The sequence below is a fragment of the Prionailurus viverrinus genome, chromosome A3 (assembly GCF_022837055.1).
Source record: "Prionailurus viverrinus isolate Anna chromosome A3, UM_Priviv_1.0, whole genome shotgun sequence".
Lineage (NCBI taxonomy): Eukaryota > Metazoa > Chordata > Mammalia > Carnivora > Felidae > Prionailurus > Prionailurus viverrinus.
Genome location: NC_062563.1, coordinates 21,956,657 through 21,976,630, shown reverse-complemented (window position 1 = coordinate 21,976,630; position 19,974 = coordinate 21,956,657). Strand labels below are relative to the sequence as shown.

The 19,974-nt window shown below is 43.5% G+C and overlaps 1 protein-coding gene across 2 annotated transcripts in view; it reads left to right on the top strand.

Moving 5' to 3' along the window:
* CTNNBL1 (catenin beta like 1) overlaps positions 1-19,974 on the top strand; it is a 162,308-nt gene that overhangs the window by 41,281 nt on the left and 101,053 nt on the right. For both annotated transcript variants that reach the window (XM_047851349.1, XM_047851348.1), the window contains exons 4-5: positions 3,639-3,778; positions 13,524-13,621. In XM_047851349.1, the coding sequence (XP_047707305.1) occupies positions 3,639-3,778; positions 13,524-13,621 (238 nt within the window). The remainder of the gene's footprint in view (positions 1-3,638; positions 3,779-13,523; positions 13,622-19,974) is intronic.

Below are 19,974 nucleotides of genomic sequence, written 5' to 3'. Positions count from 1 at the left end.
GACCTGGAAGGGTGGTCTGTGCTTGTAAGCACAGTGGAGGGAGCCTTAAAAAAAGTGGTATGGGGGAGAATCTTGAGAAAAATAATTTTGAAATTGGAATAATAAGCAGGTTGAGAATAGACAAGGAAGTGTTGGAAAAGAAGAAAAACAGAATATTTTGCTGGAACAGAGAAAAATAGACTGTAATAATGTGGAAGTGTGGTCCTTCCTGGCTCAGGAATTTGTAAACCAGTCTCTGAGATGGAGTGAAAAGCCCATAAAAAGATTAGAGGACACATTAAAATTTAGTGCATGGTAAAGGTGGCATTTCTTCAGATCTGTGGAAAAAGGATAGATTATGGCATTGGGACGACCGGCCAAACACTAGCAGTAGATAAAGTTAGATCTTTGCTCCATATCATATGCTAAAGTGTATCTTGGAATTATTTACTCCCAAACATTTAAATATGTACAAACATAAAAGCAGTATATCGTAAAATATATTCGATCTCCGCATAGGGGAAAAACCTTGCTCAGGCTACATGTGAAATAGAGTTCACAAAGGCAAAGATTTGATGACTTAGACTTTTAAGAACTTAAAAAAAAGTTTGTTTTTTAATGCTTGTTTATTTTTGAGAGAGAGAGAGAGAGCACCAGCTGGGGAGGGGCAGAAAGAGGGAGATACAGAATCTGAAGCGGGCTGCAGGCGCCAGGCTGTGAGCCGTCAGCCCAGAGCCTGATGCGGGGGCTCGAACTCCTGAACCGTGAGAGCATGACCTGAGCTGAAGTTGGATGCTTAACCGACTGAGCCACCCAGGCACCCCTAAAAACTTTTACTTTAAAAAGCACAATATACAAATCAAAGGGCAAATATCTTTCTCTGGTTTTTTTTTGCAACATATAGCAGAGGTTAACTTCCTTAATATAGAGTGCTTACAAATCGACAAATTAGATGAGCACCCTGATATAAAAATGATCAAAGAAGAAACACAACCAGTAAACATTAACAAAAATTGAACTGTCTTAGTATCAGAAATGCAAAGTAAAAAATAAGTTATATTTCTCATCTCAAATTGGAGGAGATTTTAAGTAAAACCGGTTTTGAGGGGGGCGGGGGGAACAGGCACTTCACACACTGTTGGTACCTTTCCAGCGGGCTGTAGCAAAATCTGTTAAGTTATGCACACTTTCTGACTGGGCACCTTCCTGGGAATTTACCCTAACGCAGTAATTATGAATACATGCATCCTAGTGTCATTTGTTGTGAGGGAAAAGATTGGAAACGATCTGAATGTCTGACAAAGGGGGATTGGTAAAATAAATGATGATAGATCCATGCAAGGGAATACCATGTAGCTTTTTCTAAAAGGTATTATTTAGATTAGGAATTTCAGATGGCTTCATCTCCTACCCCCACACTGGGATTGATTGCTGGTCTCTTTTTGGAGCGCTGTGTTGAGAAGGATTCTGAAGTCATGTCTGGGCTCAGCAGGGAAGAGTGCTGGGCTCAGAGATGGGTTTTGCCACGGGAGAAGGACTGACAGCAGCATGAGATACTGGCTTTTCCTGGTGTAGAAGAATGTTTCATAAGGGAAATTGTTCAGCCTATGTTAACAACCGCAAAAATTGAGTATAGAACCATATACTATGTGGGCTGCTTTCGGGGGGAGGAAAAGGCTGGGAGTTAAGAAAAATTGCTTAAACCTACCAGAGTATTAGCAGTGGTTATTTCTGGTCAGTAAGATAATGGGCGATGTCTGTTTACCTTTTGAAAGCTTATCTTGGGGCGCCGGGGTGGCGCAGTCGGTTAAGCGTCCCGACTTCAGCCAGGTCACGATCTCGCGGTCCATGAGTTCGAGCCCCGCGTCGGGCTCTGGGCTGATGGCTCCGAGCCTGGAGCCTGCTTCCGATTCTGTGTCTCCCTCTCTCTCTGCCCCTCCCCCGTTCATGCTCTGTCTCTCTCTGTCCCAAAAATAAATAAACGTTGGAAAAAAAAAAATTTAAAAAAAGAAAGCTTATCTTTCTTTTCCCAGTTTTTTATAAAAAGTATTTTATAATTAGAAAATATATCTATAAATGTCATGAATAAAAAAAGTAATGGGAAAAAACAATGGTAAGGGATATTGTCTGAAATACAGGCATGTTTTAAAGAACTATAGTCTCCAGATTTTGTTCCTCACAGAGTCCAGATTTCTGGAGAGGTAGTGTGAGCCCAGCCACGCAGGCGTCTGAATGAGGCCTATATGACTTCAAAAGTCCCGGCTTATGTTCCTTTTCTTTATGGCCTCATTTTAATTAAGCAGGCATCGGTGGATATGTAGAGACAAAAGATGTAATTCTAGAAGGGCAGATAGACATATTAATAATAGTAGTATCAGGAAAAGAACAAATGAGAGCAAACGTAGAGTGCTTTTTATATGTCAGGCACTTTTTCTTAAGTGTTTAGAAAAATTTTTTTAATGCGTATTTATTTTTGAGAGAGAGCGAAAGAGAGCACGAGCCAGGGAGGGGCAGAGAGAGAGAGGGAGACACAGAATGAGAAGCAGGCTCCAGGCTCCGAGCTGTCAGCACAGAGCCCGACACGGGGCTCGAACCCACGAACTGTGAGATCATGACCTGAGTCGAAGTCAGACGCTTAACTGACTGAGCCATCCAGGCGCCTCTTAAGTGTTTTATATGTGCTTATTCATTGACTCGTTACAGGAACCCTTTCGTTCCTACGGGAACAATAGGTAACTATCATCTTATTTACGGATGAGAAACGGAGGCACAGAGAAGTGAAGTAAGCGGCTAACTCAGGTTCAGACCCAGGCAATCTGGCTCCAGAGTCTGGAGCTGCTGCCCCTCAGTTACTCTCAGTCAGGTGTTGTTCAGCTGCTTTACATGGATTGGCTCCCTTCCTCCTCGGAACAAAGCTTCCTATCTTGTTCACCAAAGGCTTAGTGGGCATTTCTTATATGTCAAACACTAAGGGAAGGCAGGGAGAGGCAAATGCAGAGAAGTTTTGTACTTAGCGCCTGGGCATAGGTTTGTTGAAAGGTTCAGGTGTGAAAATGTGAATGACGTATCATGCTGCATAAGGTGTGGTGGTGATTACAGATGCCAGAGACTAGATCTGCTTTACTTTTGGGTCTGCCCCCTAGTCGGCTCACTGAAGGACTGAAGGGAGGGGGTTTGGAGGAAGGGAGGGTATTTTTGGGTGGCAGCAGAATCTCGGTATCTTCCTGTGGGGAAGGGGAATAATTGGCCCTTGATCTGAAGTGGCGGGTAAGAGAAACTTTTTCCAGATTAGTAGGATAACTGTGTCAGGGCAGCATAGTGGATTGCCACACCGAGTGGTGACGGTAGCTCATCCACAGCTCGTCTGCTGGTGGGCAGATCACTTAATGCTACAGAATGCTTCAGGAGCCTCTAAAAGGCAACTTGTGACTACAAGAATAAGGGGAACCCTGTAATGAGATCTGAATCCAAGATTGATTTTTGTAATGAGGAAATCGATTTCTCCAGGAAATTGTGTGACAGTATGATGTTTGGATGAGTGTACTTCCTGGTTGGTCTGTTGCAGACACTTTGACAGATTGTCTCTCTGTCTGGATTATGTTGTTCTTTGCTCCTCCCTGCTTTCCTTTCACTGATGCTGTCTTGTTTTCCTCTCCTAGGTTTATGGAATCCGAGCTGGACCTAAATGACATCATTCAGGAGATGCACGTGGTGGCCACCATGCCAGACCTGTACCACCTGCTGGTGGAGCTGAATGCTGTGCAGTCTCTTCTTGGGTTACTTGGACACGATAATACAGATATCCTTTCAGATCTGTCCTCAGTAGGAAGGCTGACATGGTGGGGGAATGCTGTTTACTCTCTTCTGTCTGTCTCTGCTGATGTCTCCTGTCACGTCTGGTGTTCTGTTTTCATTCTAATTACCTCTGGTCTTGAAACACGCTGCTCTTTACTCATTTGAAAACCTGTTTTTTATCTACGAATACATCTTGGGCAGTCCTTAATTGTCCTGTTTTCTCTTGCTAGTGCTGGAATTCATCATGATGTATCTATTCATACCTTAATAGCATTAATTTCTCAGGATCTTGATTTCCAGGCCCATGATAGCGGCAAGGCCGGATAGGACCTGAATCTGTTGATCTAGACATCATTCTGCTAACAGGCGGCCCAGCGGATTTGAGACCAGAGGAGGCAGTGAACCGTGGTAGAAAGCACATTGGAATGTCTAGGAAGACAGGGATTTTAATCTCTTTTGTCCACTGCTGCAACCCCTATTCCTTAAAACAGGCTCAGTGCACAGAAACATTTACTGTTTGCTGAATGAGCATTAGATCCGAACAGATGATCCAGGTTTGGCTCCCAGCTTCATTCCTTGTGTGAAATTTGATGCCCCTGCAGCCCTCACTATTGGCACCTGCAGAAGTGGAGTTAATAACTTTTGCCTTGCAGTGTTACTGAGAGTACTAAAGGAGACGATGTTAAGGGCTAAGCAGTTTCTGATACACAGTAGGCACTTACTAGATGTTACTTTTAACTGACTCTGAACCGTGACTTCCAAAACCATCTTATACTTTGTCTTTGCTCTCAGATGTGCAGCAGCTTTCTGCAGTCGGTTTTTGATGTGCCTGTGGTCGGGGATATGTTCATTAAAGTAAATTCTCTTCCAATAGTTGTTCTATTTGAATCCAGATTTCCGAAGGTACGAGACAAATGTAGTTAGTCTGCCTGAGTGATATTCACGGGGAATCTGCTGCTGCTTCATGTTATTTTCATCTTTCTGGTAATCTCTCTCCTGAGAGCATGTCTGACTAGGTTCTTTCCTGCCTGATATTTCTCATAGAAATAAATCAGGGAATAATTTTAATGCAGGCTTCTTGAAGGGTGATCTTAAACCATTTCTGATACTTCATGTTAGGTTTGAGAGTATTAAGAATCACTCCGTAAGTCCTCAGATTGATGAGTGGGTTCCCCAGGGTTTTCTGCTGAATTGTGGGTTGTATGAGAACCCTGGTCAATTAGCGTGTTTCTGGGTAAGCTTAGTATAGGGTCTCATGAAGTCATTCGGTAGACATGCTTTGAGTGTTTTATTATGTACCAGGCACTGTACTAGACTCTGAGGAACAGTGGACTATACTGGATTATCAAGCAGCATCAGGCAAGAAACACATATTTGGGTATCGACCATCTGATCGGTCCCATTCAAGGTACTAACTAGTCCTCACAGTGTCGGTGAGGGAGAGTTCTAGTTGTGACTTCACGTCTTAACTCACCTACAGAATGGTAGATTTTCTGAATCTAAACAGACCTTAGAGATGACTTAACCCAGTGCCTTCTTTATTTCTTTAGTGACGCATCTGAGGTCCAGATGTCGGACAGCCAACTGTTGAGGCTGAGGCTGGCACTCTAGGCCCCTGATTGATGTCCAGCCCAGTGCTCTCTCCAGCGCCCTGTGAGTCCTCTCCTCAGACGACTTGCCACGTCCCCGACGGCCTCGCCCAGTCGTCTGCTCCCTTGGGTGTTCACACACGCCGCACCAAGTTTGTCTCTGCAGACACGGCCCTCATTCTTTTTTCTATCCCTGCTAAGTCTAACAGTAGCAGCCTTCCGAAGATGCTGACACTTTGCTGATTCACCAGGCTGGTTCCTGCTGGGGAGAAGACTGACGCGAGAGCGCTGTTCGACATCGGCATACTTGGGAAAGGCAAGGGCACAGATGTTCCAAGTTGTTAAGTTCTGGTCTTTAAAAAGGGAAAAAACAAGTCCCCCTATAATAACTTTGACAGACTGCCACTTCCCTCCTGTTTTCTTGAGAGCCAGGCTGCATTTTTCCCCCTCTAGTATGCCAGCCTTCACCCTACTGCCCTAATGATATTTTTTTAAATCTGATTTTTAATTATGCCCTACATCAAATTTAAAGTGCATTTGAAATTTTTTTAATTACCTAATTTTAATTAGCTAAAGCAATTAGGGGAAATGTCATCCTCCTCAAAGTACAGTTTTTCTTGAAAGTGGTTTCAGGAAAGGGTAGGCCCTCTTGACTTGCAACTGATGCATCCTCTCCCGTTTCGGGACGGTGGGTCTCCCCATAGCCTTGCACCCTGCGTCTTGTCTTAACCTGTGGTCTAGAATGGAGATTTTTCTTCAGGAGACGCTTGTTAACAATTTACTGTTGTACAGCTGTAACTGCCCGAAACACCGTACCGTGAATGAACAATTTCATGGCAGTCATGACTTAGATTTTTCATCTTTTTTAACTCTTCATTTATCAACCAAGACCATACGTGGCTGGTCATGCCCCCCACAAGCTCAGGTCATCTTTGCCTTTGTCCTTCTCTGAGAAAACATAAACTATAGGGATTTTAATTGGATCAGAGGCTGGTTTGTTGTAACCTTAAGAGCAGAGGATGCGAGACGACAGCTTGTGCCTCGTGCTTTCAACCGTGAGAGGCAGCTTCAGAGTTTATTCTGGCGCTCTGCATCGCTGCTGCTGGTGAGGGCTTGTCAGCGCTTCTGGGCCCCATCTCTGCCCGCCCCCCCCCCGCCCCCCCCCCCCCCCCCCCCCCCCCCCCGAGGCTGGAGCCCAGCAGGCCCTCGAGTGGAATTCTGGTCTGTGAAGAGCACCTCTGGGGACGAGGGGCTGAGAGGGAGGGGCATACCTCTCACACAGCTTTGGAGAGTCACTCTGACTGTGTTAGAAGGGAAGGCAAGGTGGGATCCAACAGCTACCGCCTTTTAGAATTACTGCTTTTTCCTTTGAAGTAAGTCATTTAAATATGTTTAGAGCCCCTTTTTTGTGAACCTTTTGGAGTTTCAACAGAATCATAAAATCAAAGTTACATTTAAAGATATTTTCTTAAGGTACTGCTAAACAAACAGTTTTTGTGGCCCAGTGTAAGCCATATTTACTCATTTTGCCTAAAGGAACAAGGAAGAATGAAACAAGGGGAAGATAAAAACCCCAGATGGTGGTTCATCACCCCTTTTACCACCACCAACAAAAAAATAAATCACCACAGCCCAACATCCATAAGTATCCTATTTTTGTATGTCTTTAGCTGCATTCTCAGTTTGAGTGACAACTCAGGGCAATCCTTTCTAAAGTCCTTATGGTAGATCACGGCATTTACTGGGTTTCTCCTCTTTGTGATAAGCCCTATTGGGTGCTGTTGGGGAAGCAAGAAATAATAACTCCAGTCGATAGCAAAAACACTTACTCACTTACAAGTTACTTACTATGCACGGTAAGTGCCCTTGGAGTATTGTGCTCAGGAAATGCCATTGGAGTTCTGAGGTATGAGTCACTTCTGGCTTGGGGGTGATTAGGGAATTGGGTATTGGAGATGGGTAAGCTTTTGACAGATGTGGAGATTAGAGTGTGTTTCAAGTTTATTTTCATGGTCTGTATCTTGGCAGTGGAAATTGCCATGCCTCACATGCTGGGAGCTGACATGTTCCTGTAGTCACTAGAAACTTACCAGGACATCAGGCTCATGATTCCCCTTCCCCTCCCACCTCCCCCCCACAAAAAAAATCACCACTACTGCTTCCCTGGTAAGTGTTCTATTCTTTTATATATATACATATATATATATACACACATACATATATGTGTATGTGTATATATATATGATGTGTAAGTTATATATAAATTATATAAACATGTTATATATTTATATTATTTTTATAATATTTATATGTAATATATATGTTTTGTGTATTATATACAAATATATAAATATTTTATATTTAAGTTGTATTTATATTATATATAAATTATATATAAGTTACATAAGTATATAATTGTATGTTTATTATACAATTGTATATTTATATAACATATATAATTTATATATAAACATATATATATATATACATATATATATACATACATATATATATATATATATATATGTATGTATTGAATAAACCACATTTATCCAAAGTCTGCTTTCAGACTTTGGTGATTCAGAAAAATGTGGCCTCATTGTAATGTTAACTTCAGGCATTATTACAGTGAGTTGCATGCTAATATGCAGGAAGGGAGAGATTTGTTAGTTATAGAGGAGATTTTTGGTGCTGATGGGACAGCTTGTTTTGTTTTTTTTTTTTTTTGGTCTGGGATAATTTTAGGGAGTGGTCGTTAGCACTATTCTTCCCTAAATTACTGCTTAGTTTTCTTAGACTCTATAAAGCCAGGAAGACCTGGGAAGTTGTCCCGTTGGGTTTTGTGAGGAATTACTGTGGGAACTGGAAAATAAAGAGCAGAGGTTTTTTTAGACCAGCAGGGATCAATTGAATTTGAGCAGTTTGGGTCTGAGAAAGCTAGAGTGGAGCAAACTGAGTGCAGCATCCCATATTATCCTGGAGGGTGTGTGCAGTAGTCAGGGGGGCTCTGCGTCAGAGTCCCCATGTTCATGAGCAGGACTAGGGCTGGGAAGGGTCTGAGCCTCCTCGGGGCTTTCTTCTAATTGGACTGGGAGGGAGTCGGCTGTTGCTCCAGAGCTTTCCTGCAAGCGCTGTCTAACAAGACATGCGTCTCTTGAGCTGTTGTTTTGCTGGAAGCTATTCTCATCTTGATATTTCCAGAATCAAAACTACCCTGAAAGGAAGGTACTTCTTTTTCTCATCAGTAGGCTGACATGTCTGATAATCTGCACTGATAAGCCTCCCATATTTAAGGCCATTTAAATATGCTCTGAAGAAAGTCAGGTTACGTTAAAAGTGCCAAAGTGGCAATTTAGGAAAAGGACCTCTTAATGTAACCTTTGATCTTGTTTATGAGTTTAGGTGAATATCTTACCCCTGGAAGATGTGGGTGGTGGTAGCCTGCTTTGGGCATCTCCCCTGTGGCATAATAGTGCCCATTAGCATTTAGTAGGTCCTTAGTGCATCTTGAATGAGTGCATTTTCTCCCTCATATTAGTTTGATCTAGGATTGGGAGAGAATTAAGAGTACAGGTTTTTTCTAGGTCGTTCTGTGCCAACTGTTTTTTTTTGTTTTTTTTTTTTAGTTTTTTTTTTTTTTTAATTTTTTTTTTCAACGTTTATTTATTTTTGGGACAGAGAGAGACAGAGCATGAACGGGGAAGGAGCAGAGAGAGAGGGAGACACAGAATCGGAAACAGGCTCCAGGCTCTGAGCCATCAGCCCAGAGCCGGACGCGGGGCTCGAACTCACGGACCGCGAGATCGTGACCTGGCTGAAGTCAGACGCTTAACCGACTGCGCCACCCAGGCGCCCCTGTGCCAACTGTTTTAAAAGGAGAAAAAGACCATTTTGTCTGTGTTTTGAAACTCATCTGCATTAATTGAGCCATATCTCACTGTCCTAGTCTAGGAACAAAAGAAAAAAATTTTTTTTATAAAAGCCCACATTTGTTGCATTAAATCAATTATATACTCTGAATCTATACTGTACTGGTTCATTTTTCTTAAGGAATCCTTTATGAATGACTTTTTTAAAAAAACCCATCTGCTTACTACCATCTTGTTCTAATCTTTTTTTTTTTTTTTTTTAATAAATTTTCTCCTTATGGACCTGTCTCATTGGAGATTAATGAGATTAATGCTCAGTTTCTGTACCAAAACTACATGGATCATGCCAAAAAAACCAAAAAACAAAAAAACCCAATCAGATGTAAATACCCCTCTTTTTCCAAGAGCTGCTGTATTGTGGACCATTTTGTGCCCAGCTGGCCTTTTCTATGTCACCTCTTATTACTCTAGCTTACTGCCCCAGTAGTGGACAGGTACAGAGGGAGTGTGTGGGGTGGCCTTTCTACTCGACATGACAAAATAGGCTATCAAAAACTGTGTTTTAGTAATTCACAGAGAGACAGGCTCTCTGTTTTCCTATTATACTTGGACGGGAGAGCCTTTTACCTTGTGAAATGAAATTGTAACTACAGTGGAAAAACCTATCACCCATGCCCAGAGTCGGCCTGTGAAGAAATGCTGGATGGGCGGCAGACCACGCTGCATTTTCTCATCCAAATTGAGAGTCTGCCTGCCTGTCTTTAGTTCGGGTTTTCATTCCACTTTCAGTCTTCAGATGACCTCTGTCTTCCGGGTCATACTACATTACCTGGGAGGTGATGATTACAATTACGGACTCATTACTGCCTTGCTGAAATGTTCTTTGGTGAAAGTTAGGAATTTACGTAAAATCAGTTAGTGGTGGAATTGATGAGATGTTTACCAGACCTGGTAGCTGGTAACTGGTTTTGTGTTTGGCTTCTCAGCTGAGGCAGGAGAGTAGGCAGGGAAATAACTACTGGAACATTTTTAGAAACGACTTTTCTTGATAAAAGTTAGACATTTATCCTGTCCTATATAAAACCACCACCATTGTCAAATTTTTTTTTTTCCTTTTTAAGAAAAGTTCTTAGGCTTAACGTGACACATTTGTGAGCATGGTATTAAGACTAATCAAAGAAAAATATGATACCTGGCCCATAAGACCTTAGAGGCTGAAAAAGGACTTGATCAATCTGAATGTCTGTTGCACAGCCGAAATATAAAATTAGATCTTCCAACCCATTGTGACCCAGAAAGGGAGACCATGCTGTTGTTAGCTTACGTTTTAGATTTTCGAGGCTTTGGGGAAGAGTGAAGGCAACAGTGAGGGCTTTGGCCATTCTGTGGGAAGACTTGACTAACAGTCTTTCTTATAAAATGCTTTCATATTTTCTTAGTACTTTGATTTCCTTGGCCTTCGATGTACATGCCCTAATTTGTTCCTTCTAGCTACTCAGAGAGATGGGCTGGGCAGAGACCATTTGCCACCATTTGACAGGCGAGGAAACTAAGCTGTAAGGAAGTAAAGGGGTTTGAACAAGATTACATGGCTAGTGATAATTTGGGGGGAATTCAGTTCACTGAAGATGTGAACCAAAGATGAATATGACATGACCCCGTTCTGTGTGTTTGCTCTGACTCTTCATCATTGTTCTTTTCACGTGTCCCCCACCTGTCTCTTGAGGCTCTTGTTTAATTAACAGTCATCGCATACTAGTTAATAATTACTTAGTTATGCATGGTGTTATTCAAGGGATATAATGATAGTACTTAACTACATGCCTGATTTATATTCTTTATTTTGTTGTTATTGTTGTTGTTGTTTTGCCCGATTCATATTCCTGTCCCATAGGTGTCTGACTCTACATTGGGTGGATGGATGGATGGATGGGTAGATAGATAGACAGAGAGATCAAATGTCATGCATATTAAATAAGCATGTGAATAGATAATACAATTTTTACATCGCATATGTAAGAACTTTTCAAGAGAATATATTTGGGAGTTTCTTAGATGAGGAGGATGAGCGGGGAGTTTTCAGCATCTTATTTTTTTCCTGAGACTTTTAATAATTTTTGTTGGAGATACGTGACAGTGTCATTACAGTAGGATCAATAGCTAGAATTTACCAGAACTTAGCCCCGTTTAAACCTGGCATGTGTTCCCCTGTGCCGTGTTATGAAGTGTGGTGGCAAAAGCATCATTTTTGGAATCAGATGAACCTAACCTTCTCCCTTACTGTTGCAGTGACCTTTAGCTAAGGTCCTTAACCGCTCTGAGCGTTAGCTTTCTTGTCTGTAAAACGGGGATATCACGCTTATAATGCTGTTGTGAGGATTCGGTAGCCCAGCGCTTAGCATAATGATGACTCTCAGACACGGTGGCTGTGACGGTGGTGGCTACCGCAGTCTTTACCACTAATTCCTCCTAGTCAGGGGTGGCCCCGGGGTTTCTAGGGTTAATTCGGTAGCCAGGTTTTGCTTTTTAAAATTACCGCAGACAACTTCTGCATTTTGGTTTACTGTATGTCAAGTTTGATAACGCGGTCTTCTGTGTCAACCGCATTCTGGTTACTTTGTTGATGAAGACGAGACACATCAAGGAGTTTTGTCCAAAGACCTTTAAGCTCGGACGCATGGTAAGTTTCATAGCACTCTGGTGTTTGGGGTAAATATCACTTTAAAGAGTGGAGGAAGAAGACGACACAGCTTAATTACTTACGTGTGATGGTCGCCTGGTCTGTTCTACATGAGTAAGACAAACCTTCCAATAGCTTTTCTTTCCACAAAAGATGTTCATAAAATGCCTGGAACTTCAGTGGGCGGTCAGCAAGTGTTATCCTTCTTGTTACCATGTCCTGTATCTTTCCTTTTATTTTTTTCTTACCAGTTCTAGTGAAACTGCCCTGATGCTGACCTTGTCTCGCCCTGGACTGTTGTGTGTGGTATCTTCTCCTCCAGCCCTGGCTCCCTGCCCAACCCTCACCCTCCAGCTCTCTGCTCATCCTGCTTTCCATTTGCCCATCCCCGCACCCGCCACTCAGTGCTTTAGTGCACTGCACCCTGCACGCGGCTATTAGGTTATTCTTTCAAAATATTATTTGCGTATAATTCTAGGTCTGACTTTCTCTTTCCTCTTCCCTCTCTTCTGTCCTCCCCTCCCTTCCCTGATGCTCTTTCTTGTCCTCTTCATGTGCCTTTGTATATTCCAGTCTCTTGGCTTTTACATCTGTGGCTCTGCTTTCTGGCCCCTCTGCCCTCATCGTTTTTAGTTACTGGTTTCTGACCAATCTTCTTCTAGCAGATCATTCCTGATTTCCGAGTTGATGGCCCCCTTTTCAGGACGTCTGTGTTTTATTTGTTACACGTTGGCAATTGCCTGTGGTGTATAATTTTCTAAATGTCTCTGATTATTGAACTTCCTCTTTTTGTAGAGGGGGGAACTGAGGCCAAGAATGAAAAACAGATTTGCCTTTGTCACCATCACAGTGCTTTCTTCACCGCAGAAACATAGGTCATCTGTGTGTATGTGTGAGAGAGTTTCCAGGGTGAGGGAAGGGAAACTTAGTTTATTTAGTTCTGCCTTCCAGTTTCCAAACATAACTCCTTTTTTTCCCTCTTTCATGTTTCTTTCTCTCGTGCATATTTTCCTCGTATTTTCGCCTTCGCTTTGTTTAATTCTCATCGTTCTTCCTTTTGTGTCCATAGCAGCTCGGTGTTTGAGGGGAGGGAGCCCCAAGTGGGGATGTGTAGTGCAGTCCAGCGTAAAGCCTTCCGTCTACATCTTGAAACTGATTTTGCCATGCCCTGCTCTCTGCGGACCTCTCGGTAAACACCAGCCATCTCATCTCAGAAATCATTACCGCCTTCGAAGGTGAACTGTACGGGTAGTTCAGATTATAGTGAGTTCCAAGAATGTAAATTCTGTGATAGGGTGAAGGGTGTTGGCCTATTTCTCCCTGGAAAAGCAACCTCCTAAGCAATCTATTTGAAAGTTTGAAATTTGGGAAAACGAACTTCTGGAATACGTGACCAGGAAGGCAGCAGAAGGAAGAAGACTGAGCCAGTTAACAACATTTACTGAACACCCACTGTGAGTAGAACCTTGTTGAAGAGATGTTAATAAAACAACAGTGTATTAAGGGTGAATGGTAATAAAATGATTGACAAGGAAACAGAAGGGAAGCACAGATTTTAATAAAATGTCAGTAGGGTTTCAGTATGTACGTGATTCCCTTAACGCTATTCACATGTGTCCATAGCTGTGGTTGATTTGCTTCAGGAATTAACAGATATAGACACCCTCCACGAGAGTGAAGAGGGAGCGGAAGTACTCATCGATGCTCTGGTAAGTTGCACATCCGGCTGGGGTTCTGCAGGCGTGTGTAAGGTGTTGGCCGTCATCACCATTGCGTCCGTGGTGGCAGCCAGGTGGGTGGGAGCTCTGTGGGAAGGCTGTACTGCCGGAGGAGAGTCCGACATTGGCAGTGCAGCTTGTGGGGTACTTTGTTCTTTGGAACTGCGTGGAGGGGGTTGCTAGGGGTTGTAGAGGCCTAGCGTTTGTTAAGTATCTGCTGTAGGCAGGCCTTTTCTCATTATTTTCGCTTTACGTGATCCTCACCGTACCCTCTCAGCTGGGTATTAACAGCCACTATTCCCGTTTCCAGCTGTGACACCGAGGCTTAGAGAGGCGAAACGACTTGCCCGTGGCCACACAGCTGGGATTGGAACCTGTGTTCTCTTTGACTCCGTGTTTCTGTTCTTCTACCCCTAACTGTGGTGCTACTGACCTTTTCACAAAGAGTTTTCACAGATATTTCTTCTCTCCAAGCGCCAGCGAGGACAGATACCATTATGATTTTACAGACAGGGAACCGGAGAATGTTAAAAGCAAGAACAAACCTTCCAACTCATCCAGCCAGAGTTGGATGCCCGTAGAGGCAGGGCCGGTGGATTTCTGTGCACCTTTTTTGTGACGCCTGGGCAAGGCCTCGGGATCTTCCAGGCAGCAGACAGTCGAAAGGAGTTTATTTGTGAGTTAAACCGATCTGTTCTCAGCACCTCACTTTACACGTGAGGTGACCCAGATGCAGAAGCGCAGCCCTCTCCTGAGTCACTTGGCCAGGCCCTGAACAGCCGAGATGGGAGCCTGCGTGTCCTGTCTCGCCACACCAGCTTCTCCCTCATCAGTGATCACAGAGGCCTCCAAGACTAGGAAGGTGCCACAGCTGGCCAGTCCAGGAGGGAGCTAGTCCAGCCGCTGACCCTGACACCAGCGGGGCTTCGTCCACCCGCCAAGCTCTCTGCTTCCTCAAGGCTCTGTTAGTTTTCCTTCCTCTCTGTTGTCTTCGGTTGTCTTGTTTTTTCTTTCTGCTAAGGATGCTAGTTAAGTACTGGTCTTGATGCAGTTTACAGTTTATCAAAGATCGCTGCTGTCACTTGTGTTAGAAGCACCGGCGTGTTTGTTAAGCGTGTAGTCTGGCCCCATCCAAAACCCACTGAATCAGAATGGCTGGGACTGGGGCCCCAAATGATTCTGAGACCCCGTTGCTGCTCTGCCCACCCTCTCCTCACTTTTTCTCTCTCAGGGTCCTTGACACTAGAAATTTCCCACGTGCCATGCTTGTTGCTGGCATTTGGTGTGAACGAAGAGGTTGTGAACCCACTGGATATGAAGGACTGTCTCTTACAGAGAGTGAGGCTGGAGTCCAGCAGGGCTATTTGTGGCTGAGTATGATGAAAATTTCTAGTGCCATTTTTCTTTCAAGCTCCTTCCTAGAGCGAGCTGCCACTTTTGTACAATTCGGGACCTTTATTTTCCCTTTGAACCACTGTGCAGAAAGAAAAGGATGATGTTGGGTTGTCCTTTTGTTTTGAGGAGCGTCTGAAGGAAGGCTGTGGCACTTGCTCCTGCTCTGTGTCCCCACAGTGTCATTTGTGCGGTCTTACCTTCCAGAGGTTAATTACAGTGGCCCCGACTGAGGCTTCCTGCCTGGTCCCTGGGCTGATTTTAATTACCATCCTTTGCCTGTGTGAATAGGGGAGACGAGAGAGGAGCAGCGAGCCTGGCTGCTGCCTGTAAAACGTACCCAGAAACAGCAATTCACACAAAAGCCCCCTTTGTGTTTTCTGTGTTGCTAAGCCCACCAACAAAAGCTGGATCGTGCAGATTTTATTGTTTGTTTGGAAAGAAACAGTTCATCCTCAGTCTGGGGAGCCGTTAGGTAGCTGCTATAAAGGGTTTTCTGTTTGTTTAGTGTTTTTTTTTTCTTTTTATTGTAATCATTTTAAGATTTTGACTCTTATAGCTTTGTACTGGTGGGGCTGGTGTGAACCACAGTTGAACATTCCTAGGCTCTTATATGTTATTTGCTTGTCTGCAGCCAGTCAGGAGCCGTCGGTAAATAACAGAGCCGAACTGGTGGGTGGTCTTTCATTTATTCTTTTTGCCCTTGTGCTGCATCCAGGAAGAAGTTTGATAAGTATTCTCATTTTACAAGGGTTGAGTTGTCTTTGTAGTTTTAATTTGGGGGCAATATCAGAGGCCTGGAATTGCATGAACAGAGGCTAGAGGGCATGTAGCAGAATTTATTGTGGTGTGCAGTTTGCAGTTATTGCCTTGGTCTTTTTCCCAATTGGAAGTCCTAAGCAATAGACAAGCACATTTGTGGGGAGAGAGTGCTGCCTTGGCATTCTTGGGGATCTTTGGGGTTTAACATTTGGTTCACATCCACTGCTATTATTTATGCAAAAGGTGAATATCTGTGCTTCATAATGCATTGATTTGGTAGCCTGGAAGATAGGATCTTTTCCGAGGAGTTCTAAATGTGAGGGTATATTGCTTTGATGGCAATTCTCTGGCATCCCTCTCTAAAGAAGTCTTAGGACTTTGCTCACATGTGCCTTCAGCTTGGCAGGCCTTGCTTCTCCTGGGCTACCTGGAATGCTCCCAGTCATCCTTTAAAGCCGCTTAAAGCTTATCTCTTTTGAAATTTTTCAAGGCTCATCCCCCCAGCAGAATTTGTGTTCTTTTAGCACTTTGTATATCCTAGCATTTGTCACATTGGCTTCCGGACATCTGTCTGTAGGTTGGTCTTTCCTGAGGTGTGATTCCCATCAAGGGAGTGGCCAAAGTGGTAGGTCTGTCATTTACCAACTGTGTGTCCTTGGGGAAGTTACCTAATCTCTCTGCATTTTGTTTCTTCTTCTGTAAAATGGGGGTAACAGTAGTGCCTGTTGCACCGACTTGAGGAATAAATGCTAGTTAATAACTCTTTGGAACAGTGTCCGACACTGAGTAAACACCCAATAAATGCTGGCCATTATCTTCATAAAGATATTATGCCTGGTGCATACTAAGTTCCTAGTAAATGTCAAGCTAAAATGATCTGTGTCATCTGCCATGCAGCGAGATGTTTGTAAGTATTTGTTGAGTTCAACATTTTTTTCCCGTTTTGACAGATGTTCAAAAAACATTTTGAACAAATACTCAAAAAAACTTTTGAAGGGAATGGACCTAAATAAGACCTGGAAGGATAGATGTTTAGTTAAAAAAAAAAAAAAAAAAAAAAAAAAGATGAAATAAATAATGATCACGCAAAGCAAAATATTAACGGTTGTGAGAGGTGTCAGCTACTGTGGAAGTGAGAAGAAGGGAGCAGTCACTTGTGAGGGGGAAGAATCCGGAAGGTCCGCAGAGTTGCAAGGCACTGTCTGTGGCCTCAAAGGGAGGCTTTCACAGGAGGATGTGTGCAGGTGTCCCAACCAGAGGAGGTGGAAATGTGGCTGGGCCATGATATTGGCCGTAATGGCTAGGAGCCACCGTTTGGTAGAAGGAGTTTCACAAAAGTGGCTTTGGCGTGGAGCCAGGAATTGCCTTCCATACCCATTCTTGCACTCAACTAACCCTACTTAAACATTGCACGTTGAAGTTCTGTAGTGGTTTGTCTTGGGCCGGTTGGCAGTGCATTTGTGCTGCTCAGGTGAGGCTGACGTTGGTGGGTTTTCAGTTGCTCTAAAGGCATTTGTTATGTAAGTTTCTGGATCCTATCACTTTTATCCCTCCCCATTTCTATTAATGAATGTCTTCACCTGCGTTTGTATTTGTTCCCAAGCAAAATTCATGTGTTCATCTTTTCGCTCAATGTTTATTGAGTGCTTGGTATATTCTGGACTCTGGGAATGGGGTATATAGCAGTGAGCAAGACTGACAGAGTCTGCTTTTGTGGAGCTCAAACCCAGTGTAGGGAGAAGCAGTAAACAAACCGGCAAGCCGGTAGTGATCCTCTGTTACATAAAGAATTAAAATAGAATGATGTGATGTACGATGACTGGGAAGTCACGTTAGGTTAGATAGTCAGGGAAGGCCTCAGTGGGGGATGACAAGAGGAAACCAGCCATTCAGAATGACCAAGGGCAAGGTGGGACAAGTGCAAAGGACCTAAGGCAGGAATGAGCTTGACAGATTCGAGGAGCAGAAAACTGGTCGAGCACAGCTGGGGCGAGAGGAGAGAGCGCAGTTAGGGCCAGATTTCCTCCGGGTTTTGTAGGCCTTGGTAGGAAGTTGGGGTGGAATTGGCAGTGTGAAGGGGAGTGACTGGAGGATCTTAAGCAAGGGAGTAGTAACATAGTCTGACCTAACATTTTAGGAAGACCACTCCTGGGACAGTGAACCTGGAGGGAGCAAGAGCAGAAGCTAAAATATTACTAGATAGGTGGTAACAGGCATCAATTTTGTGTTCTGACCATATTACCATATGCAACCTCCAAACTTACTTCTTGATCAAGATTCAGTGGACGTGGGAGGTTTTTTCTTAGTTTTTTAAATATGACGTTTCCAGAACTCATAGTAGATACAAAATTTTACTCCAAACTCTTAGGAAAGCTTATTGGCAGACTATCCAAGATAGAAAGAGAATCCTTCAGACCTTCTCATCTGCCCTTTATTTTTTTCTTTTGTCCTTTTCTCTTGTATCCATCTTCCCTGGTCAAGAGGAAAAGGATCTGATCATGTCCTTGGACTTTGTCAGAGTAGGACCCGTGGAATATTGTTCAGGAGACCTCCTAACGAGCAGAAGTAACCAGTGACTTCCCAGAAGACGTCAGGCCGAAGACAGTCACGATTTCCAAGGCCAGGGTTGCTCTGGCTGACACTTTCATCCCTGACCAGGATTTGTTTTTCGTTTCAGGGTTTAGTCACAGGTAAAATTGGCGTGATGGTGGTAGACCCAAGGGGCTGGAAGGAGTAAGACGGAATGCTGATTTGTGCTTCTTAAGGTGATATCCAGAGCTATGCATAATATAAATATTTTTCCAAGGGTTTGCTGAGCTAAATGTATTTTGTCTGCTTTGACCCTTCTACAATCAGGTAAAATTGCATTTAACCCAGCTCCACATAAAGTTTCATACTTTGCAAGCTTGAAAAGCCTGCCTCTTAGAAGTTAGATTTCTGTAGCCAAAAAAAAAAAAAAAAGAAAAAGATTTTCCTCCAGCCAAATACCCACTGTCCGGAACCATTCCGTTCTGGGACTTGAATGCGTTGCTTACTGCCACCATTTTCCAGACAGCAGAGATGGGAAACATGGCGAAGACTCAAGGAAAGGAGGAGAAATAAAGCAGATAAAGCAGCAATAAGCAATTGAAACGGGTGAAGCTGTTTGCAGAACCGACAAGAATGTGATACCCAGTGGATTTGCAGTGTCTGCCGCTTTAGGATTGAGGGAGATTATAAGTCAATCAGGGTGATTTAGGGAAAAACAAACTGTGACATGGTTCATATTTCCCCCCCAGATGGTTTTCTGTTTCCTCTCACATATACTCCAATTGTCCAATTAATTAAGGAAAACCTTGCAGTGGATTTCTTTGGTGAAGCTTTTGCTGGCTGTGAGATTTGAGAGCAAGATTGCATATCTGCTTGGGATAAGAGGGGAAAACGGCTCATTCTGGTATTTACGGGCACCCTCGCTCAATTCTGGCAGCAGTGTCTTCTCAGATCTGCAGCTAGTGTCTTTTGTTGTTCTTCACACCATCAAGGGCCGAAAGGGGAGAAACTCTACTTCGTTTGCAATTCAGGTTCACAGATTACTCAATAATTTCAGCTTTTTCCCCCCTTGCCAGATGCTTCCTTTAAGCATCACCGAGAAAGAGTAAAGAGGCCTTATTTCAAGATCTGTCCTTCTTGCCATTGTTGCATCCTTGGGTTGCAGGGTGCCCTATTCACAAGTGCTCAGGGAAGTGTCAGTCTCTCTCCTTTCTTTTCCCCTCCCCAAAGCGACAGGGTGGGGTGGGGAAAAAAGAGAGGCATAGAGTCAGTCACTTCTGCCACAAGCTTTGTGACTTTGGTTAGGCTGGCTGGTTAACCTCTCTGGACGTTTGTTTGCTCACCTGTGAAAGCTATGAGGATTACCTGAGAGTAAATGGAGCAAGTTATAGAAAAACCTGATTGCAGTACACAGAGGGAGTGTTTTGTCAGTTTATGTGAATTTAGCAAAATGACGGAGCGTCTGCCTATTACAGCATTGCTCTCCACTTGGAAGAGTAGACCGAGATGAGCCAGGGTTGGGTGGCTGCCTTCAAAGAACCGGAGTTTTTCTTGGTTTTTGTCGATATTCATATCGAATAGTGAATGATCAGATATCAGAAGGGGTAAAGAGCTAGATTCAAACTCTCTACTTTAGGGGCGCCTGGGTGGCTCAGTCAGTT